Source organism: Nuphar pumila, chromosome 3, assembly GCF_984573655.1.
Source record: "Nuphar pumila chromosome 3, dmNupPumi1.hap1.1, whole genome shotgun sequence".
Lineage (NCBI taxonomy): Eukaryota > Viridiplantae > Streptophyta > Magnoliopsida > Nymphaeales > Nymphaeaceae > Nuphar > Nuphar pumila.
In genome coordinates this window covers 121328543-121349243 of record NC_143251.1, presented here as the reverse complement: position 1 = coordinate 121349243, position 20701 = coordinate 121328543, and the positions used below count along the sequence as shown (strand labels likewise).

Below are 20701 nucleotides of genomic sequence, written 5' to 3'. Positions count from 1 at the left end.
TAACCATCAAAATAGCATAACATCTCTATACTGTCATACACTTAGAGATTTGTTATTTCAAAAAAAAACACATTCCTAATTTACTATTTTAATATGTCAATCATGCAAACTCACCATTTACTGTTTAAACATGTCCCCAATTCCGATCAATTAAATCATGAATCATGCATATACAAGAAGGAAACATGAATCATCCCGCAGTGATTTATCACAGTTCCTAATACGATTTATTCAGGAAAGACCCAAATCCATTTTCTATCGAACACCCTAAGAGTTCAAACCCTGATTATATGTATGATTACCAGAAATTTCTGAAGTATACCTACTTTAATGATACACAAATGTCATCACTGTACACATGTAATCAGAGGAATTCAATTCTGATAAAAATGAATAAAGTATGGTTACAAGTAGTTAAAACATAAGTATTCAGTCTTAATAGCATTTAATAACAGCATATTAATCGAGAAAATGACCGGAAAGGAAATCTGATAACCATTGTTATGAAATCTTAAATGAACCAGACTCAAGGGATCGGCTAACCTGTTATAAGTAAATTTCTATTATAACAGAGTTTCTATTATTTAGGAACCATTTTACATTTTAACAACTTGTGCATCGTAATGGCAACTCGCATAACTAAAACTCATAATATGTATTACAGTATACCACCAAGAGTTGAACCCACCCAAATCGATGTGGATTTGAGACTTTAGGGTTAGGGTTTGGGGTTTTTCTGGCGTGGGATTTACTGAAATCTCCAACTGTCACAACACCCCTCGTGATTTGGGGATTTTCGATCCCCCCCTTCCCACTCATTCACACCCCCAACACGCGAGTTACCTACAGAAAAAAACAGTAACCTACTATTATCCGGCGAGGTTGCTGCGGCATCCACAAGAGGGTCGGTCGGCCTGGACAGCACCACCACCGGAGGGGTCGACTCTTCTCTTCAAGGTCTCGAGTTGCAGGTCTGGGATCGGAAGATGCTTCGAGGGTTAGAGAGGTAGAAGAGAGTGAGAGAGAGAGAATGGGACAGCGAGAGAGGGAGAAGGAAGGGTTTGGGGTCCCCCTTTGTAGGTGGGTGACCTTCCAAAAAGGAAGGAAGCCCGGCGGCTTCGGCTTCCCCCCTCCCATTTCCAAATGTTAGGGTTCAAAAGAACCCTAACCAGTGACTTATCGGGGGGTTTCCCCCTTCATTTTTATCGGGCAACCCCCTTATCGGGCCCCCCCTTTGTATCCTTTTTACAGGGTGTGGGCCGGGTCTGAGTCTGACCCGCGACCCGCACTCGGGATCCAATCACATGTTGGATCCGGGTCTTATAAAAAAAAATTATGGCTTCTTAATTGGATCCAAAACCCCCACTTATATATTTATTTTATTTCTTTTCTTATTACGTATTTTAATATTTAAATAGGTTTATCTTGTATAATATGGGTGCTGGATCCGAAACTTGGATCCGTGCCCAGATTCGCCCATTTTACTCCTAAAATACTAAAATTTTTAACGGTAAAAATTGCGGTTATTACAGGAACAATCCACAAGGCGAAAGCCGAACCGACTAAGCACCTCTCTAGCCCGTGCTTGTGAGCGGGCCCAAGGTTGCCAAACTAGGAAGTGGAAGCGGAAAACGATACGGGAAGCGCAAGCGAGAAGTGAGGCATTTTAAAATTTATACGAAGCGGGAAGCAAAGTTTCAATTTAAAAGCAAAATATGAATAAAAAATGAAGCAATATGGAATCAAACAAGAATCAAATAAAAACTAAAATAAAATTGATAATTCTTATATTTCATGATTTTTCTGTAAAAGAGTTAAATTTTTTGTTGAAATCTAACAATTATGGTTACCAATTTAAAGAAACTACATGGAAAGTGAGTGAAAGCGTGAGAAAAAATACATGAAAAAGATGAAAAGCAACGTGAGAAAAGTATATAGTATGCATAGACCATGTCATGTGTATGAGAAGCATAGAAGAAGCGTAGGGGAATCAAGCTTTCCATGAAGTTTTGGAAGCGAGGAGTATCACGCTTTCAAAGCGAGTTTCCCGGAAGCGAGTTTCCCACCCACCTAAGAAGCTTCCGGTAACTCTGAGCAGGCCACATGTGGCACGTGAGGGAAAACCGTGCACGCCTTGCGTAGGTTGCGAATCCCAGCAAACACATGCAAAAACCACTGGCTTCATAGCGGGCTTTCGGCTAGCATACACTAGAGTACAGACATAAATGTTCGGGCCAGGTGCACTGTGCTGCATGCCGTTGGCTCTTGTCGCTGCTGCATGTCACTGGGAAGGTTGTGCTCACGCGTATGCGCATGTCCGCTGTACAGGCCACAAAAAGTGTCGCGTCTAATGTGCATGCCTATGTGCGCCACATGGGCTGTGGCACGCTAACGAACGCATGTGCAACATTGTAGGGCATGACACCTGTAAAGGCACTGCTCAGGTGGCTTGCGGTCAAGTGCTGTGCACACACATCAAGGGTTCGACGACACTCAAAAGCACCGGGAAGGATCCGATCGGCGGAGCTCCGGCCGATGGATGGCCAGGGATCAGGTTGTCAGCGGAAGTGATGCCAGCGCCAGTGGAAAGGGCGGCGGTTGCCTGGAAAAGCACTAGAGGCATCGGAAGCACGTTGTTGCACGCCTGGTGCGCTGCGACAAGCTGCAACACATGAGCTGTGCTGCAGCAAGTGGTTGCCATCGTTCAGACACACCAAAAAAGTTCTCAAGTGTGGAATTCGGCCAATCACAGCCACAACGATACGTTTGCCAGCGAAAATCACAAAAACACATAGTAGAGATCAACACAATCGTCGAAAAATGGGAAGGGGCATGCGGCTGTCCTGACACCTGCATCAGGGCCTTGTGGCTCGCCTGAAAAAATGCTCGAACATCAAAGTGACCAGATCGCTGACCCAACACCACGATCGGCTAGATCAGAGGGTGAGGATCGCCAAAAAATGGTTCTCAGCCTCTGATATGACCGGAGATGGTTGGAATTGAGGTCGAAAATCCCAAAATACCGTCGGTCGTCGGATTTACTCAATCCAAACGATGGATCCGATCGATCTAGATGATCTGATCGTTCCACACATTACTACAGGCCTAGGTCACTCAGAATATCTCTAGCATGATTTCTAGCTTGCAAATCAACCATAAGAGGAGTCGATGCAACTGTCTAAGACTCACCGGAAAACGGTGAACCCGATTGAAGGCTGCTTGAATGGAGAGTTTAGGAAGACGACTTCCAAGGTGATCAACCCAATGCTGCAAACCTCCCTTGTGCTGATTTTATGTTGTATACATGTCTGTTATTATTTGTCTATTGCTTATTATTGGTTGATTTTATGTTGTATACATGTTTGTTATTAATTTTAGTAGTTTGTTTGTAATGAAGTGGATTGAATCCGATACACATGCAAGAACACACTTTCAATCAAGTAAAAATACTTGATTGAATCACGAAACCACCCACACAAGGGTCTACAAACTTGTTATTGCATAGAAGCACTCAAGAATGAGTTAGGAATACAAGGCCACAAGAGGCCAATTTATAATACAATGGAGCCAATGGGGTGCAACTCAATATGGCTGTTGGGGCTGCACTCAACCGTCATAAATATAGCTGTTGGGGGCAGCTCCAACAACTATATGGAGCTGTCCCATCATAAATATAGCTGTTGGGGTAACTCCAACAGCTATATGGAGTTGTCCCATCAAATCTGAAAAATACAAAAAGGTAAAAAAAGAAAAAGACAAAAATAAATACATGAAATAAAATGCAGAAATGTCAGCCCCTAATGGGCTGACACCTATTACAGAGAAAAGACCGAAATACCCCCAATGGGTATTTCAGTTAACAATAAACACATATATACATATACATGTATATATACATATATACACGTATATGTATATCTTAACACCCCCCTCAAACTCATGGTGCAACAACCGAGAGTTTGCCAAGAAGGAAGTGAAATCTGGTTGAAGGAAGTGCTTTGGTGAAGAAGTCTGCGAGTTGATACTCTCATGGAACATAAGGCAAGGTGATAGTCTTCCGCATAAATTCTTCCCGAACATAGTGGCAATCCATTTCAATGTGTTTTGTCCTCTCATGAAACATATGATTGCTCGCGATATATACAACACTCTTGTTGTCACAACATAATCTGGAAGGTTCTATGGTGTGAATTCTCAAATCCTTTAGTAGTTGTCGCAACCATACTAACTCAGACGTAGTCGTTGCCATAACGCGATACTCAGCTTCAGTTGAGGAGAGAGACACCTTCTGTTGCTTCTTGCATCACCAGAAGATTAGGGAGTCACCTACAAAAACACACAGATCAGTAGTTGAGCGTCTATCATTCACATCCCCTCCCCAATCAGAATCTGAGTATGCAATGACTTCTAATGAGGAAGAAGATGATAAAAACAATCCATGACTTATCGTAGAGTGAATAACATGCGAGATATCAGGACGAGTAATAGAAAGGTAAGACAAAACTCCAATCATTTGTCTGTATGGGGTTGGATCTTGTAGAGGTTCTCCATCATCCTTCTTCATTTTTGCATTTATGACTTCTGGAGTGTCAACCCGTTTTTCATCTGAGAGTCTTAATCTCTCTATGATCTCTGCGACATACTTAGTCTGTGACAAAAAATAACCACGAGGTGAGTAAGCTACTTCAATTCCAAGGAAATACCATAAAAAGCCAAGATCTGTTATAACAAAGTTGTCTTTAGGCACAACTTTAATATGATTTACTCCTTGCTTATCACCTTCTGTGATTATCATATCATCTACGTAAAGCAACAATATAACTATTCCTGCATTGGAAGACTTAACAAACAATGCAGTGTCAGTAAAACAAGATTTAAAATGCTGTTGAGTCATCAGATTACTAAATCTATCATACCAAGCTTTGGGAGCTTGTTTTAACCCATACAAGGCTTTTCGTAGACGAAAAATTTTCCCATGTGCTAAATTCAAACCTGGTGGAGGATCCATGTAGACCTCCTCATCTAGATTACCATTTAAAAAGGTATTTTTCGCATCCATTTGAAAAATTGGTCATTTTTGGATTGATGCTATAGAGATGGGAATTCTAACAGTCATCATTCGAGCAACTGGGGCAAAGGTCTCATCATAGTCAATTCCATATTCTTGACTGTATCATTTAGCTACTAGTCTAGCTTTATATCTTTCCAATGTCCCATTCCATTTGGTTTTGATTTTGTAAACCCATCTACATCCTATAGTTTTCCTTCCTTTAGGTAATGTTTGAATTTCTCAAGTTTTTGGCTTTTCTAATGCTTCTAATTCATCGTTCATGACTTTAATCCATTCTTGATGATTTTTAGCTTCATAGTAGGATGATGGTTCAAAATATGAGTGTATGGCCATTAAGCATGCTCGGTATCTTGGTTCAAAGGATTCATAGGATACAAATCTACTAGGGGCTTTTAAAATTCTTACCGATTTTCTAATACTAGCAGAATCAATATCTTGATTTTGAGAATATCTTTCTAAAGCACATGGTGGGTGCCCTTCGGTCCGCCTAGTATATGTTTGTATGTTACTATGGGATGGGTCGATATTGTTAAGATTGTTGTCTATATTTTCATTTGCATCATGAGAGTCAGAGTCTTCATGTTCACTTTCATGCTCATTATGAAGATTTTCATACCCTTCATGTTCATTGATGAGATAAAAAAGAAACGAATAATCATAGTTTTCTTGGGTTTTTTCCTTGCTAAAACCATCTTCATTTTCAAGAAATGTAACATTTCGTGAAACATATAATTTGTCCCTTTCCTTGTCATAACATCTATATCCCTTTTGATTTTCGGCATAGCTCAAGAAAACACAAGGGATTGCTTTTGGGGAACGTTTGTCCTTCTTATGGGTAAAAACAAAACACTTACATCCAATGACTCTCAATCTTTTATAATCGAGGGGGATTTTAAGCAATTTTTCAATAAGGTATATATTTTCAATAGCTTTTGAGGGCATTCTATTTATTAAATAGACTGCCGTAAGAGCAGCTTCGGCCCAAAACATTTTTGGAACATTTTTTGATACAAGAAGTGTTCTGGTGGTCGCAACAATATGTCTATGCTTTCTTTCAGTTAGTCCATTTTGTTGAGGAGTGTAAGGGCAAGATTTTTGATGAATGCTGCCATTTAAATCAAGAAATTTTTTAAATTCTTTTGATAAAAATCCCCCCCCCCAGAATTAGATCTAAAAATTTGAATATTGGTTTTGAATTGAGTCTTGACGTAATAAAAAATCTTTTAAAACAATCAAGTACTTTTGACTTTTGCTTAAGAAAAAAGATCCAAGAATGTCTACTATAATCATCTACAAATATAACATAGTAAGATACCCCGCCTTTAGATATAATTGAAGCTGGTTTCCATACATCCGAATGTACTAACTCAAATGGATTTTTGGATATAAATTGCCTTTGCCCAAAGGGTAAAGCTTTCATTTTGCCAAGAATGCAATCTTCACAAACAAAATTCTTTTCTTTATAATAAGTAAGAAATGGAAACAAGTGTAATTTGGTCACACTAGGATGTCTTAGTCTTTTGTGTCAATTTTCTATATCTTTCTTTTCTACAAAATTACAAAAAGATTGTTTTGATAACTCAAGATTGTCCATTACATAGAGATCTCCTCTTCTATGGCCTTGCCCAATCGGTTTCCCAGACTGGAGATCCTGTATTAAACAATCATTAGAAGAAAATAAAACTTTACAACCATGATCCGTAATTTGTGAAACCGATAAAAGTTTCAAATTTAATTTTGGCACAACCCTAATATTTGGTATGCGAAAGTTTGGTTGTTTTTGAAAGATTCCAAGACTTTTGATTTTTAAGGATGTTTCGTCGGCGGTTGAAACATAAGAATCATTTGAGTTAAAATGACATTCGGATAATATTGACTCATTTGGAGTCATATGAAAAGAGGCACCGGAGTCAAAGATCCAAGAAGTCTTATCAGGGTCACCACTTGTGGATACGGTCGCCCCCGAAAAGGAAGAAGCTCGAGTTTTGAACATTGTTTGTCGCGCCTCCATTAATTGAGCTAAAGATAGGGAGCCAATGCATTTGGAGTTGTCAACATCATTTCTTTCCACCGAAGCAACTCTCTTATCATCTCAGTGATCTTCTTTCTTTCTTTTTGGACAAAACGGCTTGATGTGTCTCGGTTCATAACAATGATAGCATATGATTTTGCCACCGTTTTTGTCATTCCTCTCATAGTTGTTAGGATTTCTTCCATTCTCATTTTTCACAAAGTGAGGAGGTTTATAACTCCTAGTATGATTACCGAGCTTTGACATAGCAAGCATGGTTTCTTCATCCTTTGAAGTGGATGACTTCTTTAATCTATTTTCATTTTGGCTCAAGAAGAGACAATTCATCCCAAAGGAGATAAAGTGCATTGTAATATTCTCTAATACTCATTTCTCCTTGGGTCATGGTTCTCACGTTGTTTTGGACATTGCATATGTGTAATATCTTTAAGACTATACATGTCTTTAAGATATTTCCATACATCACTAGCGAAATCAAATTTCTCTAAGCTAGAACATTTGTGGATGTCCACACTATTGATGAGCCATCCAATTATTTTGGAGTGGCCCGTCCTCCACTCTTTCCATTTTTTCTCGTAATCGGAAACGGCTTTACCCATTTTCTCTCCTTGAAGAGCAACTTCTTTCCCATTCTCATTTTTTGTAAGAATGAGCTTGGATTGTCTTTCGGTACCGTCCACCAAACCCCATAATTCCTTTTCTCATATTTTGTGTTTAACTATGGATGCCCACATCACATAGTTTGTATCGTTTAGGCGTATGGGAATAGAGACCATTACCTCTCTTTCATTCTCCATTTCCTTACAAGGCTAAGAGAAAGGGTAGAGAACGAAGAAGAAAGAAAAAAGAGTGAAATATGAGCACTTATTTGAGAGATGGCACACTTCCCGATGCAACAATCCTCGATTTGTTGTATCTCCTAAGCGTACGATTCTCACCTTGATATTGTCACGAACTTTCTTCAAAAAACTTGCCTTTGGACCACCAAAGCTCTGATACCATGTAATAAAGTGGATTGAATCCGATACACATGCAACAACACACTTTCAATCAAGTAAAAATAATTGATTGAATCACGAAACCACCCACACAAGGGTCTACAAACTTGTTATTGCATAGAAGCACTCAAGAATGAGATAGGAATACAAGGCCACAAGAGGCCAATTTATAATACAATGGAGCCAATGGGGTGCAACTCAATATGGTTGTTGGGGCTGCACTCAACCGTCATAAATATAGCTATTGGGGCAGCTCCAACAGCTATATGGAGCTGTCCCATCATAAATATAGTTGTTGGGGCAGCTCCAACAACTATATGGAGTTTTTCCATCAAATCTGAAAAAGACAAAAAGGTAAAAAAAGAAAAAGACAAAAATAAATACATGAAATAAAATGCAGAAATGTCAGCCCCTAATGGGCTGACATCTATTACAAAGAAAAGACCGAAATACCCCTAATAGGTATTTCAGTTAACAATAAACACATATATACATATACATGTATATATACATATATATATACACATATATGTATATCTTAACATTGTTTACATAGTTTGTATGTTTTTTATAATTTTTTTTATTTGGGGTACTACCTAGGCCCCACCTATGCCTCGCCTAGTCTTTTTAGGAGCTCACCGCCTAGGCTCTGCATAGCGCCTTTGACAACTAAGTTATCATCTATTAAAGCTGAGTATTGTGCAATGGCTACTACAATATAAAAAATCGTGTGGTTGAGAATATTACTTAAAGATATGAGCGTTCATCTTCAGACACCTTTTAGACTATGTTGTGATAACAAGTACGCAATATACATAGTTGACAACTATACATTTCATGAAAGGACCAAACATAAAAAAATAGATTGCCACTATATGCATGAAGATTTTCTGAGCCTGACCATCACTGTACCGTATGTTACTTTCGAGTATTAACTAGCGAACTTCTTCACCAAGGCACTTCCGTCACTTCATTTTCATTTTCTTCTTGGCAAACTTTCAGCGATCACACTGTAAGTTTGAGGGGAGGTGTTAAAATTTATTGGGTTGTCTTATATATATACTCAAATATAATTTGGGTATTTGACCAAGGATATTTGGTCATTTTGTATATATAATAGGTGCTGACCATTAGGGACATGTTTGAGTTTTTTTTTCTCTTTTTATTTTAATCTTTAGATTAAGGGCTCTATGGTTAATCTGACCATAAAACAGTTGGGGCTCCCCAATGGTCATAAATATGACCGTTGGGGAGCTCCCAACAGCCATATTGGGCTCCCTTAAGCCCTCTCTTTTTGTGCATAAAAAGGGATCACTTGTCGAGTATTTTTATATTTGTGTTCTCTCTCTTTTGAGATGTTTATATGTTAGCCCTTAGTGGCTTTTGTGTATTTGGCCCATAAGTGACATTTGTATTTGTGTATGTGCACATTTGTAGCTCCTTTGTGGCCTTTTATAGTGCACTTGTTGTTTCATTACATCCATCACATATGCTACTTTTTTTGAGTCATAATATTTTCTACTTGATAAAGAGAAGACTAAAATATCCATTATATGATATGACTGCAAATTAAAAGGACATTAATGTAGACAAGCAGATTCACATTTCCAAATCAGATGGCATGTGTGGTATAGCAAGGCACTCTCAACAATATACTTATGTAGACTCTAAAGCACTATTTTGTTGAGCTGTGTTTGGGCATGAATTCCATGATTAATTGAACTATTGAAATGATCGTATTACCCTCGAGAATAATGGTATTTCACAGTATAGCTAGAAGATATCACAATATTCCTTGCACATAAACACTTGATTTTTGCCGAATTTGAGAGCATTTCTAATGATTTTGCTCTTATGCGAAAACGTGAAAGTGACTTTCGCTATCCTTGATCTAGCGACACTTCTCCACCATCACCATCACCACCACCGTTATCACTACCACTACAACAACAACAACAACAACTACGCCTTCATCCCAAAACAATTGGGGTCGGCGATATGAACCAAAAAAGATTTGTCAACCATTCTTATATAGAGGCACCAAAGTACTCTTCCTCCACTCATTAGGCATCTTATTTGTCCGTAAAATTTTGTTAAAAAGATTTGTCAACCATTCTAAACCTTTCTCACCCAAGCATTTCCAAGCCTCGATAGGTATACCATCTGGGCCAACTGCCCTTCTTGATTTCATTTTCTTTAAAGCCTCTGCAATTTCTTTCTTTTGAATCTTGCGCATGAAGTTACGATTCATCTCATGAAAATGAATGGAGAAGTCTCCAAGATCCTGAGCATGACTTCCATTAAATAGCTTATCAAAAATAATCTTTCCATCTCTCCTTAATCTCCTTATCTTTGACTAAAACCCTTTGCGTTTCATCTTTGATGCATCTAACCATACTCAGATCCCTCGATTTCCTATCTCTCAGCTTTGCAAGCTTATAAATATCCTTCTCGCCTACTTCACTATTATCGCCATTGCCACTACCACCACCATCATCACTATTACTGCCAATACCATCATCACCATTACCACCACCACCATCTATCACCATTTCCGTCGCCACCATTACCACCATCACCACTACCATTACCATTAGGTCATTACCGTCATCACTATTACCACCGCCACCATCACCACTACCTTCGTCACCATTTTCATTACCACCACTGTCATCACCATTGCCTCTACGTCCATCCACCATCATCTTCACGATTACCACTGTCATTACCATCATCACCATTGCCACCATCTCCATCCATTATCACATGACCATCACCATCACTATTATTACCACCACCACCACCACCACCACTAGGTTTTGCTAGACCTATAGCAACTAGGTTTCATAACTGATGGTGGTGGTGGTGATAATGGTGGAGAAATAGTAGTTGTAACGCCCCAAAATTTCGAACCTTATAAATTCCTTGAAATAGTTGGAAAATGCCTTTTCTTTACAGAGTTTATTTCTAAATCAGCGGAAACGATTTCTTTTAAAAGAAAAAAAAAAGATGGGTTTGACAACCTTGGGCACGTTAGCGAGAAAACAAAGATTTACCATGGACGATCTGCAATAATACTTAGGAAACCATTCCTTCTATTTGAAGAGAGTATTAAGTTTGTACAAAATTTTGGTTTCCTCAAGGGAAAACCGTATCAAAAACCAAAAATGTCCAGGAGAAACACTACGAGCAGAAACAGTGGATCCTTAAATCATCTCGCAGTCGCGCCATCGCCTGATGCACCTAATCGTCACCTGTGCCCATGAAATGGGTTAGTTTTGCGAAAAACTAGCAGGAGAGTACAAAGACAGAAAGAACTAAATTAGGCATAGATAATTTATGCAGCAGGTAGTAACGAGCAAACTAAGCAGATAGACTGGAGGAATAAGCTAAGTACAACAAACTGAAAAGGGTGTGCATGCTCAATTTAGTTATTACTTGATAACCGACCATGCGGGTACATACATGGCACGTGAGTCGAAACAGTCGAGTCCAAGCCGAGTGTTCATTATGTTAAGTATTTTAATATACCTCGGTTGTCTGACTGAATCCTATTCCTATAGAGACGACCGATGGTCGAGAGAGTAAGTCCCCAAGGCCTGATAGGGATGCATCCAACTTCTGCAGAAGTGTTAGGCTAACTTATGTAGCCCCTATCCCTCCCCCTAACCTCCGATGACTGGGGAAAAACGGGTCTTTTGCCCTTTTTGAAAGCCATAAATGGACTGTCTATCGGAGTTGGTACCCTTCGTCCTCTCTCTTGACGAAGCAAGGTTGAATTGAGCGCGACGGGGTTTCTTAGCCGTTGCCTCATTCTACATGCTCTGGTCCATTAGACCGAAACGAGCATCTTGCCTATGAAGGCGATCCCACTCTTATATGTGTTTCCAACAGCCTGCACTAAGCATTAATCGAAGTCATAAGACTCTCTCATCCAATCGTCGTAGTACTAACATGTCTCGCATGTTTAAGAAGTATACTTACGAGAAAAGGGATACAGGTCCTTAATAGGAGCCTCGGGAGTGTGTTTCTCAAAGATATAATGTTTTTTTTAAAAAAAAACTATTATATCAAATCTTTCGAAACCACACACAATCTTGCCAACATAAGGCATGTGATTTTCTCGAATCTGACATCCGATGACGCAGTGTCTGGGTGCTTTGTAAGTCACGACACTGGTTTTGGTAAATGGGTTTCACAAAGGAACCTATCACCCAACAACTTGGTCTTGCCCCAGATCAAGGGTTTTCCCAAAACATATCGGGTGGAAAGAGGAATAGGTATTCCTCTCGAATACACTGAGTCTATGGCAAGGAAAAGAAACAAAAGATAATAATGCGAAAAGGAAGTGCCTGGGCGCGAAGCGCGACGGCAAACAGGAACTGCGAAAGCAAGGGACAAGGATCGCGAAACCGCGTCCTTGAATTAAAAGACAGTAAGTAGTAACTTATGAAAGCAAAGGCCTGGGCGCAAAGCGCGACGGCAACAGAAACAGAAAGTGCGTAAGCAAAGGACAAGGACCGCGAAACCGCGTCCTTGAATTAAAAGACAATAAGCAGTAAATACGAAAGTAAAAGCCTGGGCGCAAAGCGCGACGGCAAACTGAAATGCGAAAGCAAAGGACAAGGATCGCGAAACCGCGTCCTTGATTTAAAAGTGTACTTATATACATATAAGTATATAAATATATCATTAAGTCCTTTCGATTATCAATTATTTAAGCTTGATTTAATTATTTAAGTCCTTGTGCATCTTCTCCTACCTTGGAGTATTGCGAGAATGAAGCCGTCTACGAACGTAAGTGATTGTCGGTTTAGTTCGCGGGGCGCGAACGGGCTCCGTTGCGTAAACTGTAAAAATACGTAGTTTAGCATGCATAAAATGAATATAGGTAGGGAGAAAGCTCGGTTTCTCCGCAACTCAAAGTATGGGTGCAGGGGCCTTCTTAAAAGAAAGGGGCAGGGGCCGATGGCCCCTGCCAATGGAACGAGTAGGGAGGAGGGAGCGCAGGGGCCAAAGGCCCCCCTGCGGCTCAAAAGGAGAGGAGGTAGGGGAGTGCAGGGGCCAAAGGCCCCTGCCGAGCCCTTGCTCGACAGAAAAGAGACAGGGGCCTATGGCCCCTGTCGGTTTAAAAGAGGGGCAGGGGCCAAATGGCCCCTGCTTGGTTTCCGAGGGGTGGGGGCAGGAGCCTTCGGCTCCTGCCCCCCTCTCTTAAGGGGAAGGGTAGGGGCCATCGGCCCCTACGTGGAAAGGGAAGGGCAGGGGCCATGGCCCCTGCCGGAAAATTAAAAGGGCAGGGGGCTCCGCCCCCTGCCTGCTAAGAAGAGGAAAGCAAGGGGGGCGGAGCCCCCTTGCTTGTCGAAAAAGAGGAAGGCAAGGGGGCGGAGCCCCTTGCCTGTCGAGATAAGAGGAAGGCAAGGGGGCGGAGCCCCTTGCCTGTCGTGAAAAAAGAGGAGGAAGGCTCGGCAGGGGCCGCCGGCCACCTGCCGGCCTTCCGGCGAATCAGGGGGAGGAAAAAAAAAGGGGGAAAAAGAGGGGGAAAAGGAGGAGGCTACCTGGGCTGCCGTGAAGGGGGTTCGCCGGAGAGGGTGGCGCCGTGAAGAGGGGGGGGTTGTCCTGCGTCGGCAAAAAGGGAGAGGGAGGTGGAGTCGGGGGAAGAGAGAGCAGAGGGGAGAGAGACGAGAGATGAGAGAGAGAGCCGGGGGGTCGGGGGAGGCTCGTAGGCCCTCCCCTCTCCCCTCTCGTCTTTTAGTAGGGAGGGGGCGCACACAGGGCTCGCCCCCTGTGTCGCCGGAGGCTCCCCTCCCCCTGTGGGCTGCCAGTCCCCTCGAAAAGGGTTTTCGAGGGGCTGGCACAGGTTGGATCCGGGTCGGGTCTGGACCCGACCCGGGTCCGATCTTAAATTTTTTTTTTAACTGGTATTACAGTAGTAACGATGATGGCGATTGTGGAGAAGTGGCGGTAGTGATGGGGGTGGAGTGGAACAAAAGTACTTGTAAAAAAAAGGCAACTAGGTTTCACAACTTAGTTTTGCTATTTCGATGTATAGGCGAATCTCAATTTCACATGCGAAAGAGTTTCGCTAGCGAAAGTCGAGTTTCACTGTAACTATGAGTTTCGCTAGATCAGTCATAGTGAAAGTCACTTTCACGTTTTAGCGAAAGGGTAAAATCATCAGAAATGCCTCCAAATTCACATAAATTGGGTGGGTGGGTATGCAAGGGATATTGTGATATCTTCTGGCTATATTGTGAAATACCATTATTCACATGGGTAGTACGGTTATTTTCTGAATCAACTATTTAAGAAGCAATATTTAGAAGCACTAAAAGTGTATGTTCAACGTCCATCACTTTTAAATCATATAATTTGTGCTGAAAATTGATTGTTAAGGTAGGCATTAAAGTTATAAAGTTCTTGAGTATTGGAAACACATTGGATGTTTGCTTGAAAAAGAAAATTCACGTGTATTTGCTGAAATCATCCACAAAAGGGAGATAAGAATGAGAATGGGATAAGGAAAGGTCTCCAGACGGTTTCCCAATCTTCCACCTTTGGTCACTGTTTGATTTTTGTGTCTTCTACAACGAAAAAAGAGAAAGCTGCATGGGAATTCAACTTATCAACTATTTGTGATTCAAGTACCAAATTACACTTAATTTGAATGGGCCAAAACTGTATTCAGAAGATTCATAAACTGAAAGAAGTTTTAACATGCACAAGGCATATATGAAATATGGTACATATATTTTCATCTTGTATTTTTTGTTTCCTAGATAGGTAGTTAATGTAGATCTACCTTTATCTCCCAAGGCGTGGTTCTCTCCACTTGAATCCACATGCCATGACCAATCTCTTATTTGTACACTGAAATTAGGGAATGAATGCATAAGGACAGCATGACCGATGATGGCAGTGCTAGTTCCTGCATTTGTAGATGCTCATCGTGTAGAAGAGCCAATAGGTCATTTCATGAAAATCGGTCTATCAGCATCACGGATAAGATGATATCAGTACCTAGTCAGAATAAACTCATATATCTTATAATATGAACAATTTGTAACTCTATCAATTGTTTTTATAATTGGAGTAGGCATGAGGCCTTGTCATGTGAAGGATTGAGAAATTGTGAGTTGATGCAAAGCTTTTGCATTTTCATCTGCCTTCCATCATATATATTTATATAAATATATAAAGATATATAAAATACATATATATATTGTGTATATTTGATATTTATGCATGTGTGTGTATAACATGCACAACCCAGCCAATTCTTGCATCTTCTTTAGGCAAATAACCATGCTGTATCAGCTGTACCTGTGTTGTATTGAGGAAGGATTTCATCCAAAATAAAGAAGGAACACACCCAAACCTGCAGCTATTTGACGTAGAGTACATGAATATCACAAAACACACTTACATCAATGTCAAGAATTACAAATCTGCTAGTATTGCCTCTTTTGCATTATGGGCCTCTCAAGTGCACCCAATTATTTCTCATGCATGTATTTGTGCATGCATTCATGCACACACGTATGTGTTTATGTGCTGTGCACCTAGGGATGTCTTTATGTACAAAGTAGCCATTGAAGTGCCTCTTTTGCATTATGGGTCTCTCAAGTGCACCCAATTATTTCTCATGCATGTATTTGTGCATGAATTCATGCACACGTGTATGTGTTTATGTGCTGTCCACCTAGGGTTGTCTTTATGTACCAAGTAGCCATTGAACCGCATCTCACAATACTGGCAATCATGGTGTGCATGTTTAGTTGTTAAAGAAATTTTAGCAAATTTCTGATACATATAAGCATTTAGTTTGGATAGAACTGATAAATTGACGTTTCGGAATGTTATCCAACCTGTAACAAAAAATAGCAGGGAATTCAAAGAATTTCTTGTAAGGCCCTTTAGGATACTGTCTAACGAGGAAACTTCTTAGTGCTATTGGAGCCATTTGTGATGTTGGAGTGATGATTATTGTGGAAGTCTAAATATGATTTGTACTGTATACTGAAGGTATATTTAGTCTTGAAACATTGGATTTAAGTTACAAATGGTGATCTTATAATTTGTTGAAATATTGGATCCTTGGTAATCTAACAAGTGCTGGCTTTATTACTTTTATATATGTGTCGATTTGCTTGCAGGGCAGGTCCAACAACTGTTTGATTTGTGCTTTTGGTATTTGTAGATACGAGACCTTTTTATTCAGGATACAGAAACAAATTTTTTCTTGCGCTATTGCTGCCCTTGGCTTCTTCCTTCACTCATCTTAAGTGGAAACATTGCGGGCCTTAACTGGGTTTCCTTGGTATGATTAAATCATTGATTTTGTTTCTGTTCTTATCTCCCTATGGTTAGATTTTTGTCTGAATTATGCCATCTTGGTTAGCCAAGAGGAGCTTGAAGAATTCATAAGATAATAGAAAATATGGGAGTGAATTGAAACAGTTGTTTACTGTCTTGATTGTTATATTTTCTATACATCTAGATCTTTCTTTGGTTCAACTATTTTATCATCCTTTGTCCTTGGTCTGATTAGCACTTACTGTATGTTCTACATTGTGCTTCTTGCTTAACTATGAACTTATGACCAGTCTCCACTTTATTGAACATGCTGCATATTCCTCTATATATTCAATGGTTATCTGATCATATGTCCATCTTTTGAACTTTGAATGTATACGAAATTGTGGCATTTGAAGGTTGCAAATTAGGGGAATAATGAATAGATATGCAGAAAATTTACTAGGCCCAGTGCCTATATGGCATGCTGGTGTAAGAGCCTCTCTCAAAGGAACAAATTTTTACGTTTGGAGGATTCATAATGGCAAAGTGATTCTAATGGTTTATCATCTTGCTCATGCCACATATGATGAAACAAAACTATTGGATAAAGTGGTAGAGTAGGTTGGATATTTTTTTCCAGCCTCTTCAATGAGTGGAGTAACCATAAGCATTACAACGTCCATGCATCCACAAATATATTATTGGACAGTCAATGTTGGCCACCTGGCCAACCCAGCCACAAATCAAACTATCAGTACCCCTTATGCTCAACTAGTGTGTCATCACGAGCGAGAACAAGCTATGATTTTAGAGTTGGAGAGTTACAATGTGAACCTAAATGGGATGTTCTACATCTTTGGAAAGGAGACGTTTGGAAGTAATGCTTCTTCAAAGTTAAGAATAGGTTAGATTGATCTCTTGAAAAATACTAGTCTAGGTTAGCACTTAAAGGGTGAAAATAGAAATATGATATAGACCACTATAAGACCTTCACCGTTGTCGCTCCAAAGTTTGCTTTTCATAATTCTATTGATTTAGCTGCTTTCTGAGGTGGACATGACGAATGCATTGATTTATGGAGACTTGCATGACGTAGTCTATACGAATGCACCACCACCTGCTATGGAGCTTTGTTTGAGAAAGTCTGGTTTTCACCAAGCCCCTTGAGAACAATGTCACAAAGTGACTACAACAAATGCACAAGCACAAAGACAAGAAGTCACTAATGGGCAAAATACAATAAGTCACAAAGGGCTAGGCACCAAACACACAATGTGTGTGAGAGAGAGCTTGTAATAAACAATAATGTATTAAAATGCTATTAAAAACATTGAACAGGGAAGGGGACAAAGGCCCCTTTTTATACAGTTTATGGGACTAAGGGGGGCTCCCATAGAGTCTTTGGGAGCTCCCCAATGGTCAAATTTGTGATTGTTGGGCAGGGTCTCAATGACTCTATGGGTTGAACCCTCTCGCCCCTTCATAAATGGACAAATAAAAAAGAAAATAAAAAACTAAAAAAGACAAAAAATGTCCCTAGTAGACATGTCGATTTACATAATAGAAAAAGACTAAATTTTCCATAGTAGGTACAAAAGGTAACAAAGACAGAGTATACATATATTCTAACACCCTCCCTCAAACTGACAGTGAGATCATTGATAGTTTGCTTAGAAGAAAAAAAACCTAAGAGATGGTAAAACTTTGGTAAAGAAATCCACAAGCTAGTATTCTTAAGTGACATATGGAAGATCAATGGTGCTTCATAAAAACTCATCTTGAACATAATGATAGTCCATCTCAATGTTCTTTGTTCGTTCATGAAATGTATGGTTGCTAGCAATGTAGATGACACTTTTGTTGTTGCAATATAACTTCGAGGGAATATAAATGAGAACTCCCATGTCTATCACCCTATACTCAACTTCTGTAGAAGACAGGGAAACCTTCTGATGCTTTTTACATCTTCAAGAAATTAATGATTTTCTAAGAAAAACTCAATAACTTGTGGTAAAAAAACGCTCATTGGGATTTTCTCTCCAATCAGAGTCAGTATAAGGAATTAAATTTGGAGATGAAGGAGATACAAATAGTCCTTTTGTTATAATGTTCTTCATATGTCTGATAACTCGCATGCCAATTGCCATGTGAATAGTAGTAGGAGCGTTCTGAAACTGACTTGCATTGTGTACAACATCAGCAATGTCTGGCCTGGTAATAGACAAATATGTTAGAGATCCGATTAATTGACGATAAGGAATGAGATCTTCTAAATGAGGTCCATCATTGACTCTCATCTTAGCATTGATTACTTCTAGAGTCTCTACTTTCTTTTCTTCAGTCAAGCCGGACTTAGCAATAATATCTGATGCAAGCTTCATTTGATAAAGAACACATCCCCGAGGAGAATATGCAACTTCAATTCCTAAAAAATATTTTAGAAATCCAAGGTCAGACATATAAAAAATGTTTTTAAGAATATTTTTAATAGACTTAATGCCCCTTTTATCATTCCCAAGCTTAAGTGTTTTTCCTTTTTCAATTTCAAGACCTGGCGGAGGATCCATGTTGACTTCTTCACAAAGATCTTAATTTAAAAACACGTTCTTGACATCTAGTTGGTAGATGGGCCGTTGTTTGATTGATGCTAAAGCTATTATAGTTCTAACACTTGTCATCCTTGCAATTCGTAATCAATTCCATATTCTTGTACACATCCCCTAGCAACTAACTTAGCCTTGTACCTTTCAATTCCATATTCTTGTGCATATCCCTTAGCAACTAACCTTTTAGTCTTTACTTTATAGACCCACCTACAACCAATAACCTTTTTTCCTAAATGGGTAGTTCTAACTTTCCAAGTGCCGGCTCTGTTGAGTGCTTCTAATTCTAGGTACATGGAATCTATCCAATTAGAGTATTGCTTAGCTTCTTTAAGGTTAAAAGGCTCATGATAGGAATGGATCATCATTAGACACGATCTATAATTTGGGGAAAAGGAGTCATATGATAGAAATTTTTTGAGGAGGTCTAATGCTACTAGAGGATCGTCGAGGCAAGGATTCCTCAACTTGATCATTTAAAGAGAGATTTTGTGAATATATGTCAAAAGCATTTTGATGCTCATTTCCCTCACGCTGAATATATACATGAATACCATTAGGATTCTCACTAGGAGAATCACCTCTTTGACGAGAATGGTTATCACAAACATTCTCATTATAACAAACAATCTTACTATCCCAAATTATATCATTAGATTTTTTAAAGTCATCTTTAGGGAGCAAATCAAATGAAAAAGAATAATCATCTTTCTTGGGTTTTTGATGTTCAAATCCATTTTGATCTTCAAGAAAAAACACATTTCTTGAAACATAAAGTTTATTATTTTTAACATTATAACACCTCTATCCTTTTTTATTTTCACCATAACCAATAAAAGCACATTCAAGAGCCTTTGGTGAGAGTTTGTCTTGTCCTTGAAAAAGAACAAAACATTTACAACCAAATATTTTCTTAATCTTTTGAAATCCGGAGATAGTTTAAACATTTTTTCAAAGGAGATTTTTTTTTTTAAAGATGAGGATGGCATCCTATTTATAAGATATGTTGCGGAAAGAAAGACTTCGGGCCAATTTTTTTTGGAACATTTTTAGAGATGAGAAGAGTTCTTATGGTTTTGGGATGTCTATGCTTTCTTTCGGCAATGCCATTTTGTTGTGGAGTTTTGAGACAAGATCTTTGATGAATAATGCCATTTTGTTTAAGAAAATTTTGAAATTCTTTTGACATGTATTACCCTCCGGAGTCGGATCTAAATATAGCTATATTACGTTGAAATTGATTTTGAATAAGAATTTCTTTGAAAGTAGAAAAAATATCGAATTTGTTTTTGAGAAAGTAAACCAGTATATCTAGTGAAATCATCAATAAAGACAACATAATATGAATATCCTCTTTTAGATATGACGGGTGACGGTCCTCATGCATATGGATGCACAAACTCAAAGGGTCTTTTCGAAATGAAGTTGCTATGTTGAAAAGAGAGAGAATGCATTTTTCCAAGGATGCATTCATTGCATGTGAATGCCTTTTCATTACAAAATTTCTCAAAAAGAGGAAAGAAATACATCTTAGAGAGACTAGGATGACCAAGCCGCTTGTGCCATCTGGCAACATCCTTAGTTTGAACATGATTGTAAAAAGACTTAGATGGTAATGACAAGAAATCCATATAGTATAGGTCTCCTCTTCTATGGCCTTGCCCAATCCACTTCCTGGAACAAAGATACTGCACATAGTAAT

General features: G+C 39.3%; 1 protein-coding gene across 8 annotated transcripts in view; it reads left to right on the top strand.

Annotated features, from left to right (window-relative positions):
- Window positions 1–20701, top strand: part of ATM (Serine/Threonine-kinase ATM-like protein) — a 308602-nt gene that overhangs the window by 47434 nt on the left and 240467 nt on the right. For all 8 annotated transcript variants that reach the window (XM_089999875.1, XM_089999874.1, XM_089999877.1 and 5 more), the window contains one exon: window positions 16299–16418. In XM_089999875.1, coding sequence (XP_089856001.1) covers window positions 16299–16418 — 120 coding nt within the window. The remainder of the gene's footprint in view (window positions 1–16298; window positions 16419–20701) is intronic.